The following is a 22,599-nucleotide window of genomic DNA, read 5'->3' as shown; positions in this document are numbered from 1 at the left end:
TAACGCATACAATGTTAATTGATTAAAACAACAATCCTAACGAAATCTCTCAAAAAACAATATTTATTTTTCATTAAAAAAAAATCTGTATCTGTAAAGATTTGAACCCCAGGTAGAGCAGAGAGTAGGCTACTCGAACTAGAGACGTATTACCCGTTGCGCCACCAAGTACATGACTGAACAGCTGATAATAGTCTATTTATACTTGCTTCATATTACGTCATTCTAATCGTTACGTCATAATATGCATATTCATGAGCACCATCTTGAGAGAACGAAGCTTGTATTAATGTAGCAATAAACAAGACGGCCGGTTAGCTCAGTCGACTGAGCGTCGTGTTAACAACACGACTGTCGTGGGTTCGAACCCCACGCTGGTGGAATAGAGTTAAAGGTATGCGACCAACTGTGTTTGGGGTTCACAGAATTATACGTCCCCCTTTCCACCACACATCATGAGGCAATAACATCAATGCATCTGGTGATGTGCTGGAAACGACCCCAAAAGGCTGTGGCAGGGCCTTAGTGCTGAGGCAGGGAGAGCACATTTAACATCTTTTTTTTTTTGGCTTACGCCACCTGTATTCGATCTCGTAAATTTTATGTTTAGCGCCCTCAATTTTAAGAACGCCCGCGTTAAGAGTAGATTATTTATCCATGTCTTATTGTACTTCATGTATACTCTCTACCGTAGCCTTAAAGTAAAATAATAAGACGAATTGATCGTACTACAAATCGGAAGAAGCAAGTTTTCCAAATCAATGAGCGTTTTAAATTGAAAAGTTAACCTGGCAACCTATTAAGTCAGACGATGAACATATCATTGGCGCCACTTTCCTATTTCTAGTTATTTATTTAACAAAGAATTATCTTTTCAATGCGGCGTATCGATAATCAGAATACTGTAACCTTTCGTTAGAAACTTTATTTATAGTAAAAACACGCGATATGAATAGTTGCTATTGAATGACCTTCTTCATCTCTACTTTCTATACATATTTTCTACTTTTATATAGGCCTACTTAAGTTCACTTTTACATATTTTTCGCGCCGCCCTTTTGTAGGCAGTTAATTATATTCAAGAGAACGAATTCAAGAATTACCTTTTTCATCTCTACTTTTTATACATACTTTCTACTTTATATACTTAAGTTCACTTTCTTATATAGATATGATTCTGTGGTCGTATTTATAACTCATTCAGATAGGATGTTTACATTTAAATGTACGGCAGGTGAACATGGAAAAACAGTGGCATTCCGGTTACTATAGTTACGGGACTCGTACGTCGGGAGTGAGACACCACTCAATTAATACAGTGTCATGTCTTATGTATAATTCACCAAGTAACAGACATCGTGATTAGGCCTCATGGATTCTAGGTTGACGGAAGTTTGAACTCAGGGGAAGGTGGGAGAGGGATTGCAGGATAGGGTGGGGTGACAATGAAGCGTTGTTTTTATACCGTTTCGTAAAATGCAACGAATACAAACTAACGGCAACTTTTTTAAGTTAAAACTTTCATTGTGTTGACGTTACGACGTTGACGATACGACGTTGACGTTACGACTTTTACGTTACGACTTTGACGTTACGACTTTGACGATAAAAATACGAAGACTGTAATGTAGAAATAGTGTGATGAGGATATACATGTGGTTGTAAAAAGTATCGCAAGGAAAAAATGACGAGGAAGCCTTGTCTCTACACTATCAAACTTATGTGACAAAAAAATGTGGTGTGCCTATATGGACATGATGATGTCATATCATTACCATATTTGGACACATCACATTTTTTTAATCAAACTAGTTTGATAGTGTAGACAGAGCTTTAGATGTTGTAGGCCTAAATATAATAGACGGTATTGGTAACAAACGTGACAAATGCCATGAAGAAATAGACATAAACTTACTGATGTCAATATTTAGCAATTATTTTATTAACATATTTTATAATTTTATCAGAATCTTTATTTATACAAGTTTAAACACCAAACAAACACAGTGTTGAATGACAATAGTGGCGGGTAAGCAATTACACAAACAACAATTTAAACGTAAATTAAACGTAATAAATATTATAAATATAAATTCTCAAAATGATATTCAATAAGATCAAATAAAAAGCGACACATAAAGTGACGTCACAAAATCAATATCACGTGCAAAGTTTATAAAGTATTCCAACTGTTATTCTTTCTATGATGAATTATGCTATTTAAACTTATGACTATTTAAACTTTTGACTATTTAAACTTACAAGTGCTGTAATTTGTAATATTTTGTATTCGGTGTAAGTTAATTCCATTTGCTTAGTCAGAAGCAATGTTACAACATTCTGTAATGATGACAAGAATGTTGATTTATTTAACTTACTGGGTTTGACCCAACCTGGTTTATGACAAAAATAAATAGTTCAAAAACAATAAAGCAAGTACAGTATATGTACTTAATATTTCTTAAATGCTTCAGGGTACTTAAGTGAAATCAATTTAATGGAAACACTTTCACTAATGATATTCTAGCATGTCTATAATATTAGTGATTATATTAGATATTTTAAACTTTAATATCATTTTATTTCATTGCTACAAAAGTGTAAAATTACTAGTTCTAAAAGTTTTCTTTTCAAGACATCTTCAAATGCCTGACAGACAGTAAAATATCATTTATCCAAAATGGCATTTCATGTTTAATTTTGATGGGCATTTGTGGTTACAACATTATATAACATTTTCAATGACAAGAACATAAACAGTAATAGGCCTATTCATAAATAAATAATTTAAAGAATTTTATATTTTTAAACAACAAATAAAAATTAGGTTGATATTAAAAAATTGAACTTTAACTTGTAAAAAATTAATTTTAATGGATATGTATTTTATCAATCTATCACTGAGTTAATACATTGCAGTCTAATTTGAAAAAAAAATTAAATACTTTATGGTACTTTACCTACAACACTAAAACATGGTTGTGAGTGCTTAATGATTGTATGATTATTCCAGTGCAAATATTCCAATAAAAATTAACATTAATTAAACATTTTAAATGTTGATTTAATCTAGATATTTACAATATTTTATTTATATGCAAATAACATCATTTTCATATATTATACATTTTTATAATGCAGCAAATTTGACTTTCATTCTTTTTGTTAAATGTACAATATTATACTACAGTTTGATTTAGCATTTTGATATCATAGAAAGTATAAAATACTGATAAACAGATCTGACATCTGAGAATATAATATTTTATAATATTTATAAAATACTGATAAACAGATTTGAGAATATAATATTTTGGGTAAAATTGCATTTTAAAAATTAATACAATTTTACACATTGTGAAGATAATCATTGAAATACTTGTTACATAGTATTCATTAGTTACAGTGTATATACTTATATTCACTGTTTACAATTATATTTGTAAAGCAATGTATTCTATGATATTGAAACAGGTCAATTATGGATGTCCCTACATGCATTGCAATATCACCATGGCAACCAGGTGCAATGAACTCTTCAGTCAATCTAAGAAGCGTTTTGATGGTTTCATTTGCAATTCAACTTCATATAGTTACTATCCTCTGCTTGCATTAGTGCGGCTATAAATCAGCTGTTTAGATTTCAATATGCATTGATTGTATTGCTTTCTCTCTCTCGTGAATCTATGTGAATTCTCCCGTAGTTACGAATGAAGAATGATGTAGCCTACTGTACATTGATGTGAACAAGTGCATCCAACAGTCGGCGGACGGTATCTTAAAGTAGACATTTACTCCATTACAACAATGTCACTCTGCAAAGATACAAAAAAAATTTATGAAATTATTTATTTATTCATTCAAGAACTTTATTTCAAAATGTAGCTCTAACAGCAGAGAGGCTCTATACAGAAAAAAAACTAAGCATGTACCACAATACATTAAACATCAAATAACGTAAAATTTTCATAAAAGATAAAACTTATGACTATAATGGGTCAAACTTAAAGTCTTTCTGACTTATATGACACTCTCACATGATTACTTCATTGTATTTATTATCCTGTATGTTATTATATTGTGGAAATAAATTAAATTAAATTGAATAAAATTGGCAACATTCAATAAAAATCAAAGAGTTTCGTTGCTTTGAAGGATTATGGTTATAACAAGGAGGAATGTGGCAGTGTAAATTTGAGATCTGAAGACAAAATGTAGAAAGCTGGTATTGCTGATATAATAAATCACAGTTATTATTGATCAACGTTAATTGGCTTTGGTAGTTAGTGATTCACTTACATAAGTGAATTATTTATTTTCATTTTTTGCTTTGTATTGTGTTACAACTTACAGTATTTGATATTGATTGAACTATAAATTGTAATGAGGTTTGTGATAATAATTATGAAAATGCAAACAATAATGAATATTATGAAAGTATTGTACAACACTGGGTAAATAAAATATGGAAGTATTGTAGTGTTTCAATAAAATAAACAAAAGTTTTAAATAAATATGAAATAAGCGTAAGTATAAAATAAGATAAATAATCAGCATTGTAAGCAGCTACATTCATTCATTTAAAATTGATTTAAAAGTTTAATGTCCCTTTGATAAATTTAAAAACGATCTGATTTTTTGTGAATTTGTGTCAAAAATAGTTTTAAACTCAGTATCAGTTTACCTAGTAGCCTAGTGTAATCAACTCCAATTTGATGATTATTTATTTGTACATAAATAAACAATCTCTGTATAATATCATTTTCATTATGAATTGCATGCCTGGGCTGTGAACCTTTGACTCATGTCACCTGTCTGGTTTGCCATCACAATACCATGATATGATTCAATTAAGGAGCTACCTTCCTGCATAGCTGTCTGCCACACTTCATGTTACATCAATGTTTTCACAGAGTTCTCGTCAAAATACCCCAGGCAAGTGAGCGCACAGAAACCATTTATAGATGCACTCTGTACTCGCATCCTAATTTAGCATTTTATGAACTACAATAGGGTAAGATTGCGAGTAAGCAAGTGTATAACATGGAAAGATTGTTAGAATGAGGAATAAATATACAATAATAAGTAACTATAGTTTAATAAAAATGGCTATAGGAATTCATAATAAAAGAATACAGTGTGCTTGACCTTGAATTGACCTTTCCCAGGGTCTAACAGGAAGTGAAATACATTATATTGCAATGAAGTGTTTACACTCTAGCTGCAATATAAAGAATAATGAAGGCCTATGGTAGAAATGAAATTTTTATGTGAGAAATAATTATTGGGAAATAAAGTAAATAGTAAAAATGTAAATTTAGTAACTTCTATTATTTTGCTTTCTTCTAAAATATGTTAAAACATGAAAAGAATAAAACAAGGGTACTCCCTATAAAGCGACTGAAAAACATTTTGAGAATTCTTCTATGAATTCACAAGAAACTGATAAGCTTTATTAATCACCATCAAATATTGATAGCAGGGAGTTGTAACTCCCTGTTGATACTGATACTATCTTCTTCTAATTATCAACCCAGTTAATTAATACAATCTTCACATCAATAATCATTTGTTTAAAATCTGTTCTTAATTGGATTCCGGAAACAAATAAAAGAAGTAGGTCTGTAATTTATTATGCTTTACAAGGTTTACGATGACAATATTATTTAATTGGACATTGTCCTGTTTTACGGTTGTATTTTGATATCTTCTGTGGAAGACGACAACAAAACCTACCAGGATTGTCCTGCCGCAGCCTAAAGTAAAAAATAAGCCAAGATAATCCTCCCTTCTTTTCAGGAACCACTTAGTAAATCTTAAAATGCATATTGCAGTATTAAGTATAACAGTAAAGTATGAATACTTAGGACATTTGATGCAATTAAATGCAGGCTAAATTAGAGGTGTCTGTATAATGAGTTATGAACAACACAAAGCAACTGTTTGTCAAGTTTAATAAGCTGTAGCCTACATTTTATTTGGTTCAATGTTCATCAGGACAGAATGTCATTCAAGGAAGTAGGATAAATCAATGGATAATACGCAGTTGTTGTACAATTTCATTTGTTTTGCTACACTGAACATGTTTTAGACATAAGCTCTTGCAAAATTTACACCAAAAAAAATACAAAACAGTAAGTTCTTGGCAAGAAGATAATATTAATGTAGAAAGTTTGATCTTAAATAATAAAATAAGAAAGCACTGTAGACCCATAACAAAGCAATTAAGACTAGAAGAAGAGTAGGAGGAAAAACACAAGCCATTTGACAAAGTATTTCAAGTCTCAAACCCTTACAAAATTACTAATTGTACATGACAGTTAAAATTCAATTACGATTTGCAGAAAGAATATTCCACGGATCAACGACCGTGATTGAACCGCACATGCTCAGTTGGACGAGTGAAGATTATCTAGACAAGGGTATTGTTATGAATTAATAAAGACGAGATAGTCATTTAGTTTGTGATTGATTCAATACAAGGTTATATTATAATAGTTTTCTTTCAATAACATGTTTATGTTTTGAAGGTATTGATCAATCTCTTCATAATCTCATCTTTATTTTCAGTTTAGATTGTATGTTAGTTGATGCTTAGTTGATGCTTAACATCCATTTTCAGCTTTAGGATACACTGCAGTCTTAATTTTGCAATGTTGATTGACTAACTAGTTTAGATTATTTTAAAGAGTTGTACACAACTATATTGATAAACACCAAATGGGTCGTTTGGGTTACCCTTTTATCCTATATTTTATTACTGAATTAATTGAGAGGGTTAAAATCTCTTACTGAATTCAGTATTCAACCGATTCAAGGAAAAAAGGAACTATTTTTCAACTAATTACTCCTAGATAATATCTATCCAGCATCTCCCTGATCCATCATATTCATATCATTATCAGCCAAAAAGCAAACACATTACTGTCTAGGACACTTTAGGCAAACAAAACATTAAATCATTAATGTATGTTTACAGTAAGATCAACTTAGCTAGAGTAATGTTTACTTGCTTTAAACCAATATAATTAATCTTAATTTATAAGAAAATGTAAATTATTATTAGATTTACTTAATATTATAATCCATGGTTATTGAGTGTTGGAAAACGTTCTCTAAAAGTTTAGGAAGCAAATATAATGGAGGACATACCACCAGAAGTCAAGTTCATACCAAATCTAGTGAAATTTGCAAACTGTCGAAGTTTATAACACCTTGGACCGCATACATAATACCTTGGACCGCATACATAATACCGAATGCTAGTTTGGGTTCCAGGCGGAGTTCTGACTTATTACGGTAGTAGTAAAAAGATAACTATTTTGGCACGTATGGCGTTTCATACGTATACTACTTGAGCTTGAAACAGGCCCGATTTCAGGTTCATACAAATATCTAAAGCCTCGAAATAACTAGACTTGGGGCAAGTCTAACCGTATGCAAACTTTGAGCATGGAAGCCTACTGATATCAAAACAAACCCACCATTGATTGCATTTTTAAGTTGGACTTAATTTGGTACACACATGTGTAATGAACAAAAATTAGCATTTTATTGATAAAAAATTATTAACATTGGTTTAAATAATTATAAAAAGGATCTACATTATTAACGATTCATTTTCTTCTTCCAAAGCAGGGAAGAGTGAAATTGAAGTAATTTCACTCTTCCCTGACCAAAGGTACACATTTGAATTAGACAGGCGTATAGAATGAAATGCTTGCGTTACGATGTGTGTGCGTGTTTGAGTGGCTCGGGATTGCTGGCGAGGGATTCACATCATAATGTAAATCAATAATTAGGCCGAGATGACACCTTAATAATTATTCACAACACAAATTAATTACTTAATTACACTTTTTTTGTAATATATTGATTGGTTAAATTTGCTAATCAATTTGTTATTGTGTGAACTTAGTGAGGTGTAGCTGGGCTCTTGTTAGTGTAACAGAATGTAAACCACAGCATTATACCAGGAGTTCAACTTCCTGATTATACAGTGTAAATGTTTAAAAAGTTTAAATATATATTTCTACTGGATGGACCAACCTCATAAAATACTGTACAGTTGGACTAAATATAAAATAAATGTAAATTATTTGTTATCATTCATAATAAATATCTTCCAATTTGATACTAAAACCATGGTTACAAAAGTAGTTCAAAGATAAGACAAACATGAACTCAAACTTCTAAATATTCTGCAAGTCAGCGAATCCTGGATCTCAAACTGTGCGACTTCAATACAGTTTATTATTCAAAACTGTGCGGTAAATGTTTAAAAATAGATATGAAGTCATGCTGTGTTTTGACAACACTGTGAGTCATTGCGTATTGGTGGACACCAACTAAGAACCAATTAATTTTAAAGTATAACAAGATATAAGATGTACAGGTGTAAAGCAACAACGCATCAAACAAGTATTATCTTGCAATTTATACACGATGAGTAATACTAATACTATCATAGGTTGCCTTGATGAATGGATATAATCAATAATCATGTTGTTGTTATGGAATCATTTTACTTCACTTTAAGGGCGTGACCAAGTGGAGTGGAATATAAATGATACATTAATATCAAGGAGATATTACAGATAATACTGCATTTGAAAGATTAAATAAATAATAATTAGATAAAAATTAATTAACTGAAGTTTTGTATGGTGAATACACTAGAGACATACTGTCAGGTTTGTGGTAATTAATTAAGTAATACTATACAGTTTGCCACATTTCAGTGGCAGATACAAGATGTTGAAAAAAAAGGGGGATGGACAGGGTCTAAAAGTAGTGAAATGAAGTGCTGAACTTAATTTGATGTCCTATCTTTTGCATTACACTATTTGTGAAATTTGCCCCTGCATTTGTGCTGCATTAACATCTTCTTCAATACTCAGAGGAACAGGAAAAGAATGGAAGAAATCAACAAGTGAAACATCTTATGAAACTGATACACTTCTGCTAGTTTTGAATTGAAGACAGAGGCCCACATTAGTTGGCATCCTGTTTTCCTTCTTTTTTCCTAACATACTGGGTTCATGGCACGAGTAGGATATGTACATTCTATATTTATTAGAAGAGTTTGATGGTTGATATTGTTTGAGATACAAAATATGTTTGTATATTGATCTAATACAGAGCAGAAATGCCAATAATAAATTAAAACCAATTAATAATATATAGCGTATTGTGTTTTGAGGGTGTGGTAACTAACAGTGACTCATCTGAACAATTTAACTTGTATAAGTAGAGGAAATCCGATAAAAAAGAACAATAACAAATTTACAATGGCAATGTGTAGTATGGTTGTACTCTTTGTGTAATGTAATAAATTATTATAGGAATGATAAAGCAGATATAATGTTATGCTAACAAAGAGCTGTTAAATTGAGGACTTAGATGATTTGCTGGTAGTGGAATAAAATATAGCACTATCAAACTTGATGTCACAAAAAATGTGATGTGCCCATATATGGTCATGATGATGTCATATATATATTTGGGCACATTTTGTTGTCAAACTCGTTTGATAGTGTAGACAGATCTTTAGAGTTTTTAAAGTCTGATGAAACAAATGATTTTGTACATAATTTCATTTTAGGTCCTATGATCATAACATAAATTGTACAAATAATTACTTTTCATAAGTTTTGACTGCTACTTTTCAACGAGTTGAATAAAAAAGGCTTTAAGCAAATCATTGAATTGAAGACGTCGCACCATGCCATAAAGTCTCAAAAAGCTTACCATACAATAACACCTCTAAATCACTAATAATAATTTGCATGGCTCATGATACAACCAACTGATCAAATGGCAAGGAGTGTTAATAATAAAAATTAATGATTGTTGCAAACTGTTATTGTTATTGATATCCTTGCTGTGTAATTGAACTTCACTCATTAAGACACTCCTGATTTTTGAACCCTCACTTCCTGGTATTGACAGATTAATACAGGTAATTAGTACACTGAGTCTTGAAAAACAGATATTTAAAAATGAAACATGTATTTCTTGAATAAACATAGTTGGAGCATGTAAACAAGGAAAAACATACTTCTTTACAGCCAAGAGTCATTGCATTCATGCTAAAGAACTATTGACAGTAAATACCAAAAGAAATTGAAATAAACACTGACTCGAGAGGAACCAGGGGGAAGAGGGATGTACTATAATATAATCAAATCTGTGGATATACAAATCTGCTTATAGAATCTTTATAAAGATCGAGTATGACCTGTTTTAGAAGGAATTTACTACAAGAACTATTTTTAAGAATAAAGAAAGTAGTGGACACACATAAAGAAATATGCAAAAGTAGGCCTCGCTATTAAATCAAAATACATACACAACATAGGCCTAACTCATTAAAAGAAATATACAGTATTCCATATAAAGAATGTACTAAAGAATAAAGAAATGAATTAAAGTCACATATTATAGGAGGCAATGCTATTCAAATATTAGGTATAATACTGTAGATTACTTTGTTACCATGACAACATTATTTATTTGTTAATGATGCAATCATTTTCTGATTAGACAACTAAATACCTTCCTCCAATGCATTGTTGTATTCATAGGAGATAGAAATCTCCATAACAAACAAAGATAACTATTATATGAGTAAAACTGTATATAGTTCCAGCTGCCGTGCGGGCTCAGCTGGAAGGGTTACCCTCTATAAATAAAGTTGAAATAAAAAATAAAAGTTCAAAATGCAATGAAACATAAATTCAACATTCAACTTTCCAAAAAATAAGGTGTATTTAGTACAGTACAGTATTTACTATGAATTTGCATTCGGGGAAACCAGACTATATGGAAAACCACTTTTGGGAAAGCACATTCGATGCTGTAATGATATTGTTTAATACAGGTATTGTGTTTAGACATGAGTCATCAATACACACCTTTACCAGATGTCTACATCCTTTCACACCTTAAATGGTGAGTGCAATATTTTCAAGTTCCTTGCACTTCCCAAAAATCCCAGGGTAGTTTTATAATGCTGCACTACAGTAAATTTTGTTTTTAATGATGATCTAGTAAATTAATTTTAAAATGAAATGTACCTAAATTATTAAGTGAAATGTCTGCTTTCCAATAACTATAAAGTAGCTTTCCATTTTCAATTAATTAAGTATACACCATACATTACCATGTGCAATTTTGTCAATGCATTTTATATACAGTAGTGAGTGAGTGGCCGAGCGGTTAAGACAGTGGAGCCGTAATTACGTAGCCAACATTGGCAGGGGTTCGAGGCTCACTCACTCCATGGTTCTGGTGGTAGAACGAGTCTTCTCGGATAAGGACTATAAACTGTAGGTCCAGTGTACACAACTGGCTCGTGTGCACTTTAAAGAACCTAGTACATCTTTCGAGACGAGTAGGGGGTTACCCCGGTGTATTAGTACACCACAGCCACTGATCACCAACTGGGCCCTCTGGGAGACTGAAGAGGTCACCCAGTATAAAAATAAACAAACAAACTTTGAAACAGTATATTATTTTGAATGAGTGTGTATTATCCTAGTAAAAAAAAAAAAATAAATAAAGTGATATTAATTTTCGTTAATCTTGTGCTTAGGATTATATAGACACACCTGGCTAGCCTCTGGCTTCAAGCGTTGCCCCTGACCTGGGTCAGGTCAAATCCAAATCCAACACAAGGTCAAATACAAGTTCATTCCATATCCTGTTTTATATTCAAGATCAGTTTGGTTTTAGGCTTCTTAACCCCGGATACCAAGTGTAAAAGATACTCTAAACAGCCAAGAATTAACAATGCTGTTAATACTATTAGTCAAGTAGATGAGTGTGTATCATGTGTTTTTGTTACAGCGACCACAGAAAAAAGTTTCTCTGCATTGATGCTGAATAAATGAACTTGAATAAAAGACTTTCAATGATTTCATTGTTAAAACAACAAAATGCAAAACTATTTAACAGCCTCATGCTTTGTTTTCCTTCTATTCAATTCTTTGTCATACTTAGATAGATATTCCAGATGTTGATGTACAAAGGGGTAAACTATACCTTATTAACACTTTAGAAAATTTTAAATCAAATCTGAATTTAACAACATCGGTGACCTCTCATCGTAGGTCAACAAAACCAAAGTAAGAGAATAGTTAATGAGAAGACCAAAGAAATCCACATGGATTTGACGCCGGCCGCTCTAATTTAAATGTGAATGTCGATCTGCTAATGGATGCTGTGAATTAGAACATTTAAATGGCACGTGTTATCAGCAAAACCCATTGGGATTTAATGTCGGTTCAGCCGCTTTCTGTGATCACAAGATGTTGTGCACGAAATGATTGTTATTATCAAATTTATGTCTTTTTTAATAGTAGTGGGTAGATGTATCAGAAGATGCTTTGAAAACTGTATTTGATCTTTTGAATAAAATGAAAACATATAAATCATCACAAAGAAGCATCCTACAGTACAAAGTTATTATTACAAAATATATTTATTACAACAAAAAAATGAATGTAAACTTTAAAGAAATAAATTTATATATTTGGTTTGTGTTTTCCTATTTGACATTACTCTAGCCGTTACAATATTTGTGCTGGAATAAGTTTCTTTATGTAAGATTAAATTATGAACTAGTTTTTGTTTTTGATATTTATTTTTGACAGACTATAATTAATATTTATTAATATTATTTAGCGCTCCTGATTCCTCATTTGAAAAATCCTCCTGCATAATAATATGGCAAAAGGAAGGTATAGTGGTTAGCAATGTTTTTGATACAGACTTGTTTAAAGATCATAGACTCAACATAAACGTTTTTTCATATTATAAAATTGAAATTAACCTGTACATCTGCACTATGAGTAAATCTTAATTATAACTAGACAGAAGTTACTAAGTAAATTTATGAGGCATGTGATGCAATGATACTGTTGGTCTTAATAATAAGAATCCTACACAAACATTACATTTTTTTTTCAAATGCTACAGTATAATTGGTATATTTATGTTTCACAAACTACATTTCGTGGCAATTTAGTTTCATGATTACATTCATTAAATTTTAATTAAGAAAATTATTTTAATTACATTTCAGGTATTTGGTATATAATCATGAAGCAGAGGTTAGAGAGTAAGCCTACGGGTGAATGAGATACTACCAAACTCACCAAACTCTATCGCTGTACCAATAACATTCCTAGGTGTTTCTTTAAAACTCCAGGGTCCTGAAGTGTTCTACCCTAGGTAACCCCATCAGGTATTGTTTTATGGGCCTTGGAATTCACAGAGGTGGCCAATTTGGTTGTGTGTCTTAAAACAGGGGTACAATGTACACCAAAATATGTAGACATATACTAGTTAATGTAATTGTCTGACAGGTAACCTATATAAGATTTGACTTGTAGATTATTATGGTTGGATAGAATGATATATTGCAGTTTTTATCCACATAACCATTTGAAACTAGTGTAAATAATAAATAATTTAAGTTACATTTCCATATTAATTATCATCTTCCTTAAAGTTATTTTTGAATTTGCTTTTATTGTTGTTATCACTGATTACTGTCTTTTTTTAAACATGAAGTATTATTGTTTTTATTAGGGTCTCTGTTTAAAAGTTTTTATTATTTTGAGCTCCATTTTCCATAGCTTTTGATAAGGTATGTTTTTTTTTAATAAAATTTATTTGATTGATTGGAGATCCACAAACAATGAATGTGTGGAAATAAAACATAAAATAGCAGATGGTACACAGTATGTAAAAGAAATGCTCTAATATATATGGCATGACAAAGAAAAACAATTGCTGAAAACAGGCTATACACATAACTGGCATTTCTAGATTAATTCTAAATATTTGAATCTCATTGGTTGTTGTTGAACAAAAATATTTCAAAGTATTCAGTACTTTCTAAAAATAAAAAAAAAACCTTCTTGGTTTTGCTAATAAATTGAATATTTGCAAAAGCAATGATTAATCATAGGTCTATGTTACTTGCTTGTTAAAGATTAGTACAGAAAGAGGACAAACAGGCAATAAAATAAATATAAACAAATACAAAACCAATTCAATATAACATTTATTTCTTTTCTCTTTAAAGAAAATGTATAGAGTCAAAATACACTGCTGAAAGTAATTTAAAAGTCTCCAATTGTACTTGTGATTGGAGTGCTAGAATATTTGTCTAGCTAGTTTGGTTGTTTCATGGAATTTGATAATTAAAAAGTACCTGGTTATTTGTTGTTTTAACTTTTGTTAAAGTTAAGGTATAGTAGATAGAAATATGCCTAACCTAAGATTTTAATTTTTGTTTTGGGCAGCAATATCTTTTAATTTTAAAAACACAAAAATTACATAATATTTGACCTTTAACATTTAGAGAAGTGCTATTCCTGCATGACAGGTATCAAACCAGGTTCACTTCCTATTCGTTGATTTTAGTAAATATCATTTCCTTTGTTTTTCTAGTATTTTGCTTTGTAATTTGTCATTTCAAGTGCAGTGTACAAATCCATGAGAAAGGGATTACATGTATTCTTCCCTTGGGATGTTTAATAGGTTTTGTTGTTACAATAATCCGCTGTACCCTTGATGTCAATGCCCTGAGTAAATGTATAATTAGATATTTGTTCATTAATCAATTATAATTAGTAGCCACTTTGTAATCCTTATTTCATTGAGTTATTTCTGCCTTTCATCTATTATTCACCATCATTTATTAGTCACTCATAAATTACTAAAGACAGATTGTTCTATTTATCTATAATTGATGACGTCGTTAAATTATTGTACACAATATTGCTTATAAAACAATGTATACTCTACATTTGTGATGATGATCCAATAAAGATTGAAATGTTGAATCAATGATTTTACTCTCATTTGGAGAAAGGTTTATACTGTACTATATTATTTAAATATAATCAACTGTACATGATGGTTAGTAGTCATACACTACAGTATATTATTATATTGGGAAAAACTGTAAACTGATTTGAACAACAAAATAAAGAAAATTGAAAAAGATGTGTATGGTTGCTGCTTAATTTAATACAATTCCTTTTTTAGTAAAAAAACTTTTTCATTTCAATTTATAGCATACTTATCATTGTTTCATTCATATTTCAGAATAACAACCTAATAAACTTTAGGTTTTTAAAACAATTTGCAATTTAATATGGACAATTTGATGGTAATTATGTAACATTATGAAGATTCTATCACCGATGAAGCTCTTAAACAAGGTATAAAGTACGGCATGTAATGTAATTTACCTACAGCGGAAGTTTGATACAGTTCTATAGCACGGTTAGAGGGGACTATCATAAAGATAAAGGCTTAATGATTGTTAAACAAAAGCTTATAAGTTTCCTGTATTGGCTTCAGTAACTTCCTATCTTTACCAGGATGATGGTTGGCATTGTAACCTATGGTGGAACGGATGACAGGCAACAAGTCATGGGTGACTCTCACAAACAAACAGATAATTATATTAAAGTATTTGAATAGATACTCATCACCAGAACGAACAAAGAATACCTCTCACTCACTACTTTTGACTCTCTATTTGTAGTGGGCTAACCTACAGATTTGCATCAATGACTTTACTACCATTCACAATACACAATTATAATAATTGCATTTCATTTTTATGGAGAGCAGAGAGTGTTATTAGCATTACAAACAGAAAAAGACTTAGCACGCTTTTAAAATTGTGTACAGTGAGTTTAAACAAAGTGGAAATTCAATAACAGTATAGTCTACTAGTTTGTTGAAAACATGTTAAATCCTACTCCATTTACTGAACAACGAAGAAGATATATCAGCCTTGCATTACTTGTGCCACTTTCATCAAATGTGTAAATGATAGCTATAAATTTATGTTAGATATAAATTAAATGAAACATTTGCCAAAGAGACAGAATGTTCTTAATACTTATAGAATGTTATGCAAATTATGGAAGCAACTGAAAATAATTCATACATGAAAACAAACATGATAATAAAATACTGTATTGTGGTAATTCAAAATACAAAAAAAATGTTTTACTGAATGCAAATTGCACTGCAGAATTGTAGGGGTTTACTACACTTTATCATAACTTTATGCTAATGTGATGTATGCAGTATAAAATATTCTCATAATAATAAGGGTACACTACAGTATATGGTAATCTATTTTTAGTTGAAAGATTATTCAATGCTGTGTGTGGAATTAAAACTGTTTAAACATTTCTTACTAAAAAAATGGAAACAAAAATGAAAAACTTACCAGTTTTGTAACTTTTCATTTTGAGAGTTGAGTCTTGGCTTTCTTCACCTGGCACAACCATTTTATGACTTTAGCATTGCGTGTAATTATTGATGAAGTGTTATCTGGAATCTTCTTTAACTTTTTGGTTAGTCCACTTTCACTGACTCGACTACCTTCTGACATGACATCCGAGTCGGCATCGACATGATCATCGTTTATTGCCGCCATATACATCGTGTGAAAGACATCATCAAGTTCATGTGGAGATTGTGCAGTAAACAACACATTATCATCAAGACCCATCTGATCAAAAAACGTGTCCAACTCTGTCAGTGAGCTATGGCGCGACGGCGTAGCAACTTGCGGTGTGCTGACGTCCGATGACGAACCCCAAGAGTTTCGTCGCATTAAATGTTGCTTCCGTTTTAAAGAATTATGATTACTTCCACTATCAGGTTTTTCTTCAACAGATTTTAAATCAAGAAATTGAGGTTTTTCTTTCCTTTTTCCACTATTTCTTTTTTCTAGTAATTCCTTTGAGTTGCGTCTGACTCTCATGGCAGATTGTTCATCATGTCTCATAACAGACATCATTGTAGCTTCTACAACGCTTTCAGTTGACAAAACCTGAACATTATCTTCTACAAAAACGGAATCTGGACTGTTGTTCTTACTTGAGGTAGGCTTGTTAGTGGACATCTCACGACTTAGATCTGACGTTCCAATACTATGAGATACAACACCAGAACTATGACACATGTTTTTGGTACTACTACCCATACTTGGCGAAGTGGAATGTTTGGGTGAAGGTGGGTTGTTGGAGGAGTTTAACTTGGATAACACCTCGTGTACTTCATCTATACTTGCTTGTCTTGTTTTAAGTTCATTTTTCTCAGCCTCTATATTACGTTGCGTGTTCTGAGTGGTATGCTGCGGTTGAGTATAACGACTTGGACAAACAACTTTAACTTCATCAGAAAGTTCTGTTTTAAATACATCACGATTATTATTACCTTCAACAGTTTTTCTAATAATCAGCAATTCTTTAGCGGTGGGTTTATTATCCACATTCTTAGTGTTACAAAATTGCACATTAGTAGTAGTATCTTTCCTATATACATTTTCTTGTTTTTCTGCTTCTGTATTTGAAATTTTCTTGCATTGTTGATTATGAACAAGTTTTTGCTTATTTTCTTTCAATGCTTTTTTGTATAAATCCTTAGAATCCTTTTCTCTCCGTCGCTCTCTGGAAACATGATCATTCCAACTATTAACACGTTTCACAACAGGTCGAAAGAAACGATCCATTTTAATATCTTGTTCGTAGTCAGTCTGGCTAAGAGAACTATAAGATGTTTTATGTTGAGGACAGGTTGGCCTAGAAACTTGAATAGTTGAGGCACTATTCTGGCCTGTAGATGTGATTTGTTTTATCCTTCCTTCCTGGTCTAAACTTGGAACAACATTACCACAATCTGATACCAGTACATTTCTATCTGTTGGCTTACTATTTACTGTTGAATATTCATGAGCTTGAATTCTCCAATCGTTTTCTTTCTCAGTAAAACATGCAGGATTTGATTCACTTCTTGTGGGAGGAGCTACACTAGTGTATTGCTTGGTTGGGTTTCCTGTCAAATCAGCATCCAATGGTAATGAATATTCATAAGGCTTATGTCTCAGACTAAAAGCTAATGGTTTCATGGATGACTTACTTTTGCTTGCTTGACTGACTCCAGATAATGAATATTCATTAAAAACTTTTGAAGGCGGAAAATGTGATTGGTGCTGGTATTCATTACCTTCTTGTCCTTTCACGGTTTTTAATTCTGCAGGTTTTAAACCGTAATTAAATTTCGGCTCATTAGCCTCCAGCACTTGACCTGTAGTTGACCTTAATATCTTCCAATTGATATCATTTGTACATCCATCAACATCACCTGGTTTGACAGTTGTTTTGAGTTCATTTGAAGTTATTGACCTATGAGATGTAAATTGATTATCATTATCAACTGATGTATCTCCTACATTAGCTTCGTGCCTCAAATCTTTTATCTGTTTACCATTTTCCAAATTCTCATGCGAGATGTCAGAGCGAATACTGGAAGAAGTTGACAAAGTGGAAGACTTTCTTCTCGGTTGAAATCTGACTGGTTTGTACTGTTTGGTGAATTTTGATTTTTGTGTTACTAAATATTGTTTGGCATTGCTAGAATGAATGCCGTAATGACCATCCGCTGATTTCTCATTAGTCTTAGAATATGCCTGATATTTATCTTTTTCTCTATGTGATGATATTGTATCATTGTCCTGTTTTGTAATAGTAAAGTCCATGTCCTTGATATTAGTAGAGGGCATAATACTTGGTTTTGTACCAGCTCTTCCAAATTCATCAGATTTGATTTGTATCACTTCATTATTTTTTCTTGAATTAAATCCCGTTTTCATCACATTTTTATGTTGTATTCTTTTTAATACATTTTCATTCAGCGGTTTTTTAAGGATTATAGGTTTTTTCGGCTTTTCTGGAATCTTAGGTTTTGTTGAAGTATTTGATGGATTGTAAATCTCAACAGTTTCTGGTGATTTTCTCTGGTGTCGAGCATCACTAGTATGAATGCCAAGTTTCACGGAAGAAGATGATTCCTGCTTGATTGACTTTCTTGGAAAATCTCCAGAATATGCACTATGTTGTGATACTATACTATTGTCGTCTTTGATAGGTCTAACAATATATGGAGATGCATCAGGATTTAACCAGGTGTTTGCATCAGGTGCAGATCTCTGTCTTACATGTTTCTTAACAAAACCACCAGAAACCTGAGATGGTTTATTTAATATTTCAGGTTTGTTATCGATTGTTTTATCAGATGGAAAATAATGGAAGCTATGACTTGCAACCATTTTCCGTTCGCCCTCATTTTTTGATTGAGTGCTAACTCCAAGTCTTTCGGCAACACTTAACTTTGACGTTGTTTCTACATTGGAATGTGTAAGATCTATTGACAGTGCCTTGACAGCATTGTGATCGTTCTTTGCCAGCCTGTTCTTAGCACTACTTAGTACAGAGTTACCAATACCACTTTGATCAGATTTCAACATTATTTTATCATGATGTTGTATAGTGCGATTTGAGGTACTGCTTTTGCTCGTTGGGAATAAAGGCTTCGCTTCAATTACTCTTCTATGCCTCTCGTGGTTCATGGCTTCAAATGAATTATTATTTTCTTGAGTACTAACATAGTCGTTCTGCTGTATATGATATCCAGTTTCTTTTTTTCTTTGTGTTCCTGTGATGTTGTTAGTTTCTTTCTGGTTCTCCTTACCATGGCTAATTCTTAAAGAGTATCCAAGTGGTTTAGGTGGTGTTGGAGGTTTCTTTGGGCTGCTTGGCTTAGCATGGTGGCTCTTTTCAATGTTGCTACCTGTCTCTGAACTTATACGCTGGTCATATTTAATTGCACTCGGTTTATTGGTTAATTTTTCGTTGGAGTTTGAAAAGAACGTAATCCTGTTGAAAACTCTTCCGGATGGAATGTTATTTAAATTATCGTTGCATTGGTCACTTTGGATTTCATTATCCGAGTCATCTGAAGAGAACGTTGTTATAACGAGCCGTGATTCTACGTGAGGACGTTCAACACTTCTTGCTCGATGCATCTTCTCTCTTTGTTGTTGTTGTCTTCGGCTTCTCTGTCTAGATTCAATCAAACCAATATCATCCTGAACCTTGTTACTTTGTGAATCTTGTACTGGTACGGTTTTACTTCCAAGACTTTTCTTATTCTTGTTAAAATATTCTACTCTGTTGTGACTCATATTCAAACTATTTTCATTCTCACCACCCCGTGCAAAAATGGTATGATCTCCTCTACCTTGAAACAGTTGCTCAGCTGCGGTTCGTTTCCGCGGTTGGCTTGAAGTATTCCGACGGAAAAAATTCGGACTTTTATTCACCACTTGAAGAGGAGTCTTTCTCTTGACGGTGTCATCGTCGAAAGCCATAATAAAGCTGATATATTCTAGCTCATATCGTTAAAAAATACTTGTATCACAGCAGTCTACCACCAACCATTGAATATGGTTCATTCAGCAATTGATAATAATTAACATCTGTTCATTAATTTCACTATTCATCCACTGGTCTTCCTTCCTTCACATGATCTGTGAACAAAAGATGAGAATCAACGTTAACAATAGATTCTATTGCATTTGTGCATTCAACTTTAAAAGATTCTATCCTTCCAATTGGATGATGTTCAAAATTCAAATTGAGAAAACTCCTAAAATGGAAACTTCCATTTACATAAAAGGTGTGATTAGATATACCAGTAATCACATACAACCATTGTTTGTATCAAACTATTATTTAAAATTGAACTGATCAAAATGGACGATTCCAACGGACACTTGTGAGAACCTTTGAACAGGAACTCATGACAAAATTACACAAACTTTTGTTGAGATGTGGACATAGACTATTAAATACTAAAGTACAATAAACTAAGTAAACAAAGTGACACATATTTCAACCCAATGATAATTGATTGAGAACTTCTCAAATATCAAAGTACTAGTAACTACACAAAATAAACAGAAATCATTGTACATTTTCAATTTTCTACATTTAATGTACTGTACTATAAATCTTTTTTCTAGAAATTGAGTACAGTATGTGGAGATAAACAACAACGACCGCTACAGATCCAGTGGAGTATAATTCAACCTAAACAATTTTTTGAGAAGAGAGAATTCTTCTCTATCAGACAACATTGCAAATAAATATTTATTTTATATCTTAATAATTGTGAAAATATTAACAGATGTGCACTCTACTAAATTCTGAAAAAAATGTTATTATACGCATTATTTTATTTTTCTTTATTAAATTAAAATAAATAAATACTGTACTATTGAAAATACTATTTTAAACATATTAGTTAGTACAGCAGCTTGCCAAACTCAACTTTCTCTAAAATACCAGACACTGACTATTTCAAAATTAAGGTTTGTACTGATCTGGTCACTGTTTGAAAGTGATTGCAAATGATGAATTTCTTTCTTTTTTTTAATGAACAAACACAAAATTTGTACAAAATGATTCATTATGTTGTGTCTTTGAATTGTACAGTTTTGTTCAATTACATTTGCCTAGTCACTCTTAATACGGTCAGTGACCACACAGAAATTAATTTATCAAATGGTATTATTGACCAATGTCCATTTTGTTAAATTCATATTGAGAAAATTAACTCAAAGATGGCTATTGCAAGACTTTAAGATCTTTTAATTTAGTGAAGTAATTAATGAAATGAAATAAATGAATTATATTAAGGTGCTAGGCTGTATAGTCTTGAATATGCACATGTGAATGTCGTATTCAACCAGCAATTTTCTGCTGGTTTTTACCAAAATATTAACTATGGATGTTTATCATTGGAAAAAGTACACATTTCTCCACCGGCAGAACTTCAGTATAAATTTAAAATGACGTTCAATTTTCAATATGATATTCAATTTAATTCAAGTAGGACTGAATACTACTGGACTTAGTGCTTATTAAAATTAGTTTAAGCACATTCATAGACGATTTTTGCTATGGATTTTTAAATTAACATGGTGTCTTAAATCCCCTGAAAACGATATGTTATTTTTGTTTGTTTACGCTCGGCTGGTCACGACTGTTTATCATCTCTGCAAATCTATTTCCTTATGACACCTGGTCTAAAAAACACCCCCTCACCTGCTAGAATTGCCCTTTGGGGTTGAGTACATGTTCTATTTATATTATATGCAACAACAATAGATAGACAGGCAGTCACTCCTCCTGCCTTTCTGCTGCTAGAATTAATACCAGAGAGTATAAGTATGTAACAATAAGAACAGCTGAGTACATATTTTAATCTTATTATTAGAGTTAAGTTAACAATAAATGGGTTTCTTACCGATTTAAGCCTTGTAAGAGCCTCCGCTACCATCACATGCAGACATCAACATCAGCTGATCATCTCCCCATCTTTTACCGGTCAACATCACTGCCTGACACGATCTGTTGACTTGTTAGTACGGTGGGTTAGCATCAACCTGTCGGCTAAGTAAGGGCGTACCTGTATTCTACGCTGGTATCTACGTTATTTTTAAGATTAAAAATGTATAAAAAGGTCCACGAACCGTTAGATTTATTCGATTTCACGGCTCACAAAATGTTCAATGACGTATAAAGTAACAAATAAACGTCTGACGACAATATTTTCATGAGACAAAACAACACTACACACAAACTATACGACACTTCGTATCCCGCCCTCTTGATTGAAAAACAATAATAAACACACAGCATGCAGAGAAAC

The 22,599-nt window shown here is 31.9% G+C and overlaps 1 protein-coding gene across 1 annotated transcript; it reads right to left on the bottom strand.

The window, feature by feature from the left end:
• Positions 1-1,931: 1,931 nt before the first annotated feature.
• Positions 1,932-22,475, bottom strand: LOC144853930 (uncharacterized). The gene is made up of 3 exons (XM_078711797.1): positions 22,421-22,475; positions 16,264-20,413; positions 1,932-3,815 (listed from the first exon to the last, which is right to left on the bottom strand). Exon 2 carries the CDS (start codon positions 20,252-20,254, stop codon positions 16,283-16,285), a length of 3,972 nt encoding a protein of 1,323 aa, XP_078567923.1. The 5' UTR covers positions 20,255-20,413; positions 22,421-22,475; the 3' UTR covers positions 1,932-3,815; positions 16,264-16,282.
• Positions 22,476-22,599: the final 124 nt, after the last annotated feature.

Source organism: Antedon bifida, chromosome 10, assembly GCF_963402885.1.
Source record: "Antedon bifida chromosome 10, ecAntBifi1.1, whole genome shotgun sequence".
Taxonomy (NCBI): domain Eukaryota; kingdom Metazoa; phylum Echinodermata; class Crinoidea; order Comatulida; family Antedonidae; genus Antedon; species Antedon bifida.
The sequence above is the reverse complement of the archived record's forward strand: the minus strand, read 5'-3'. Positions and strand labels throughout refer to the sequence as shown.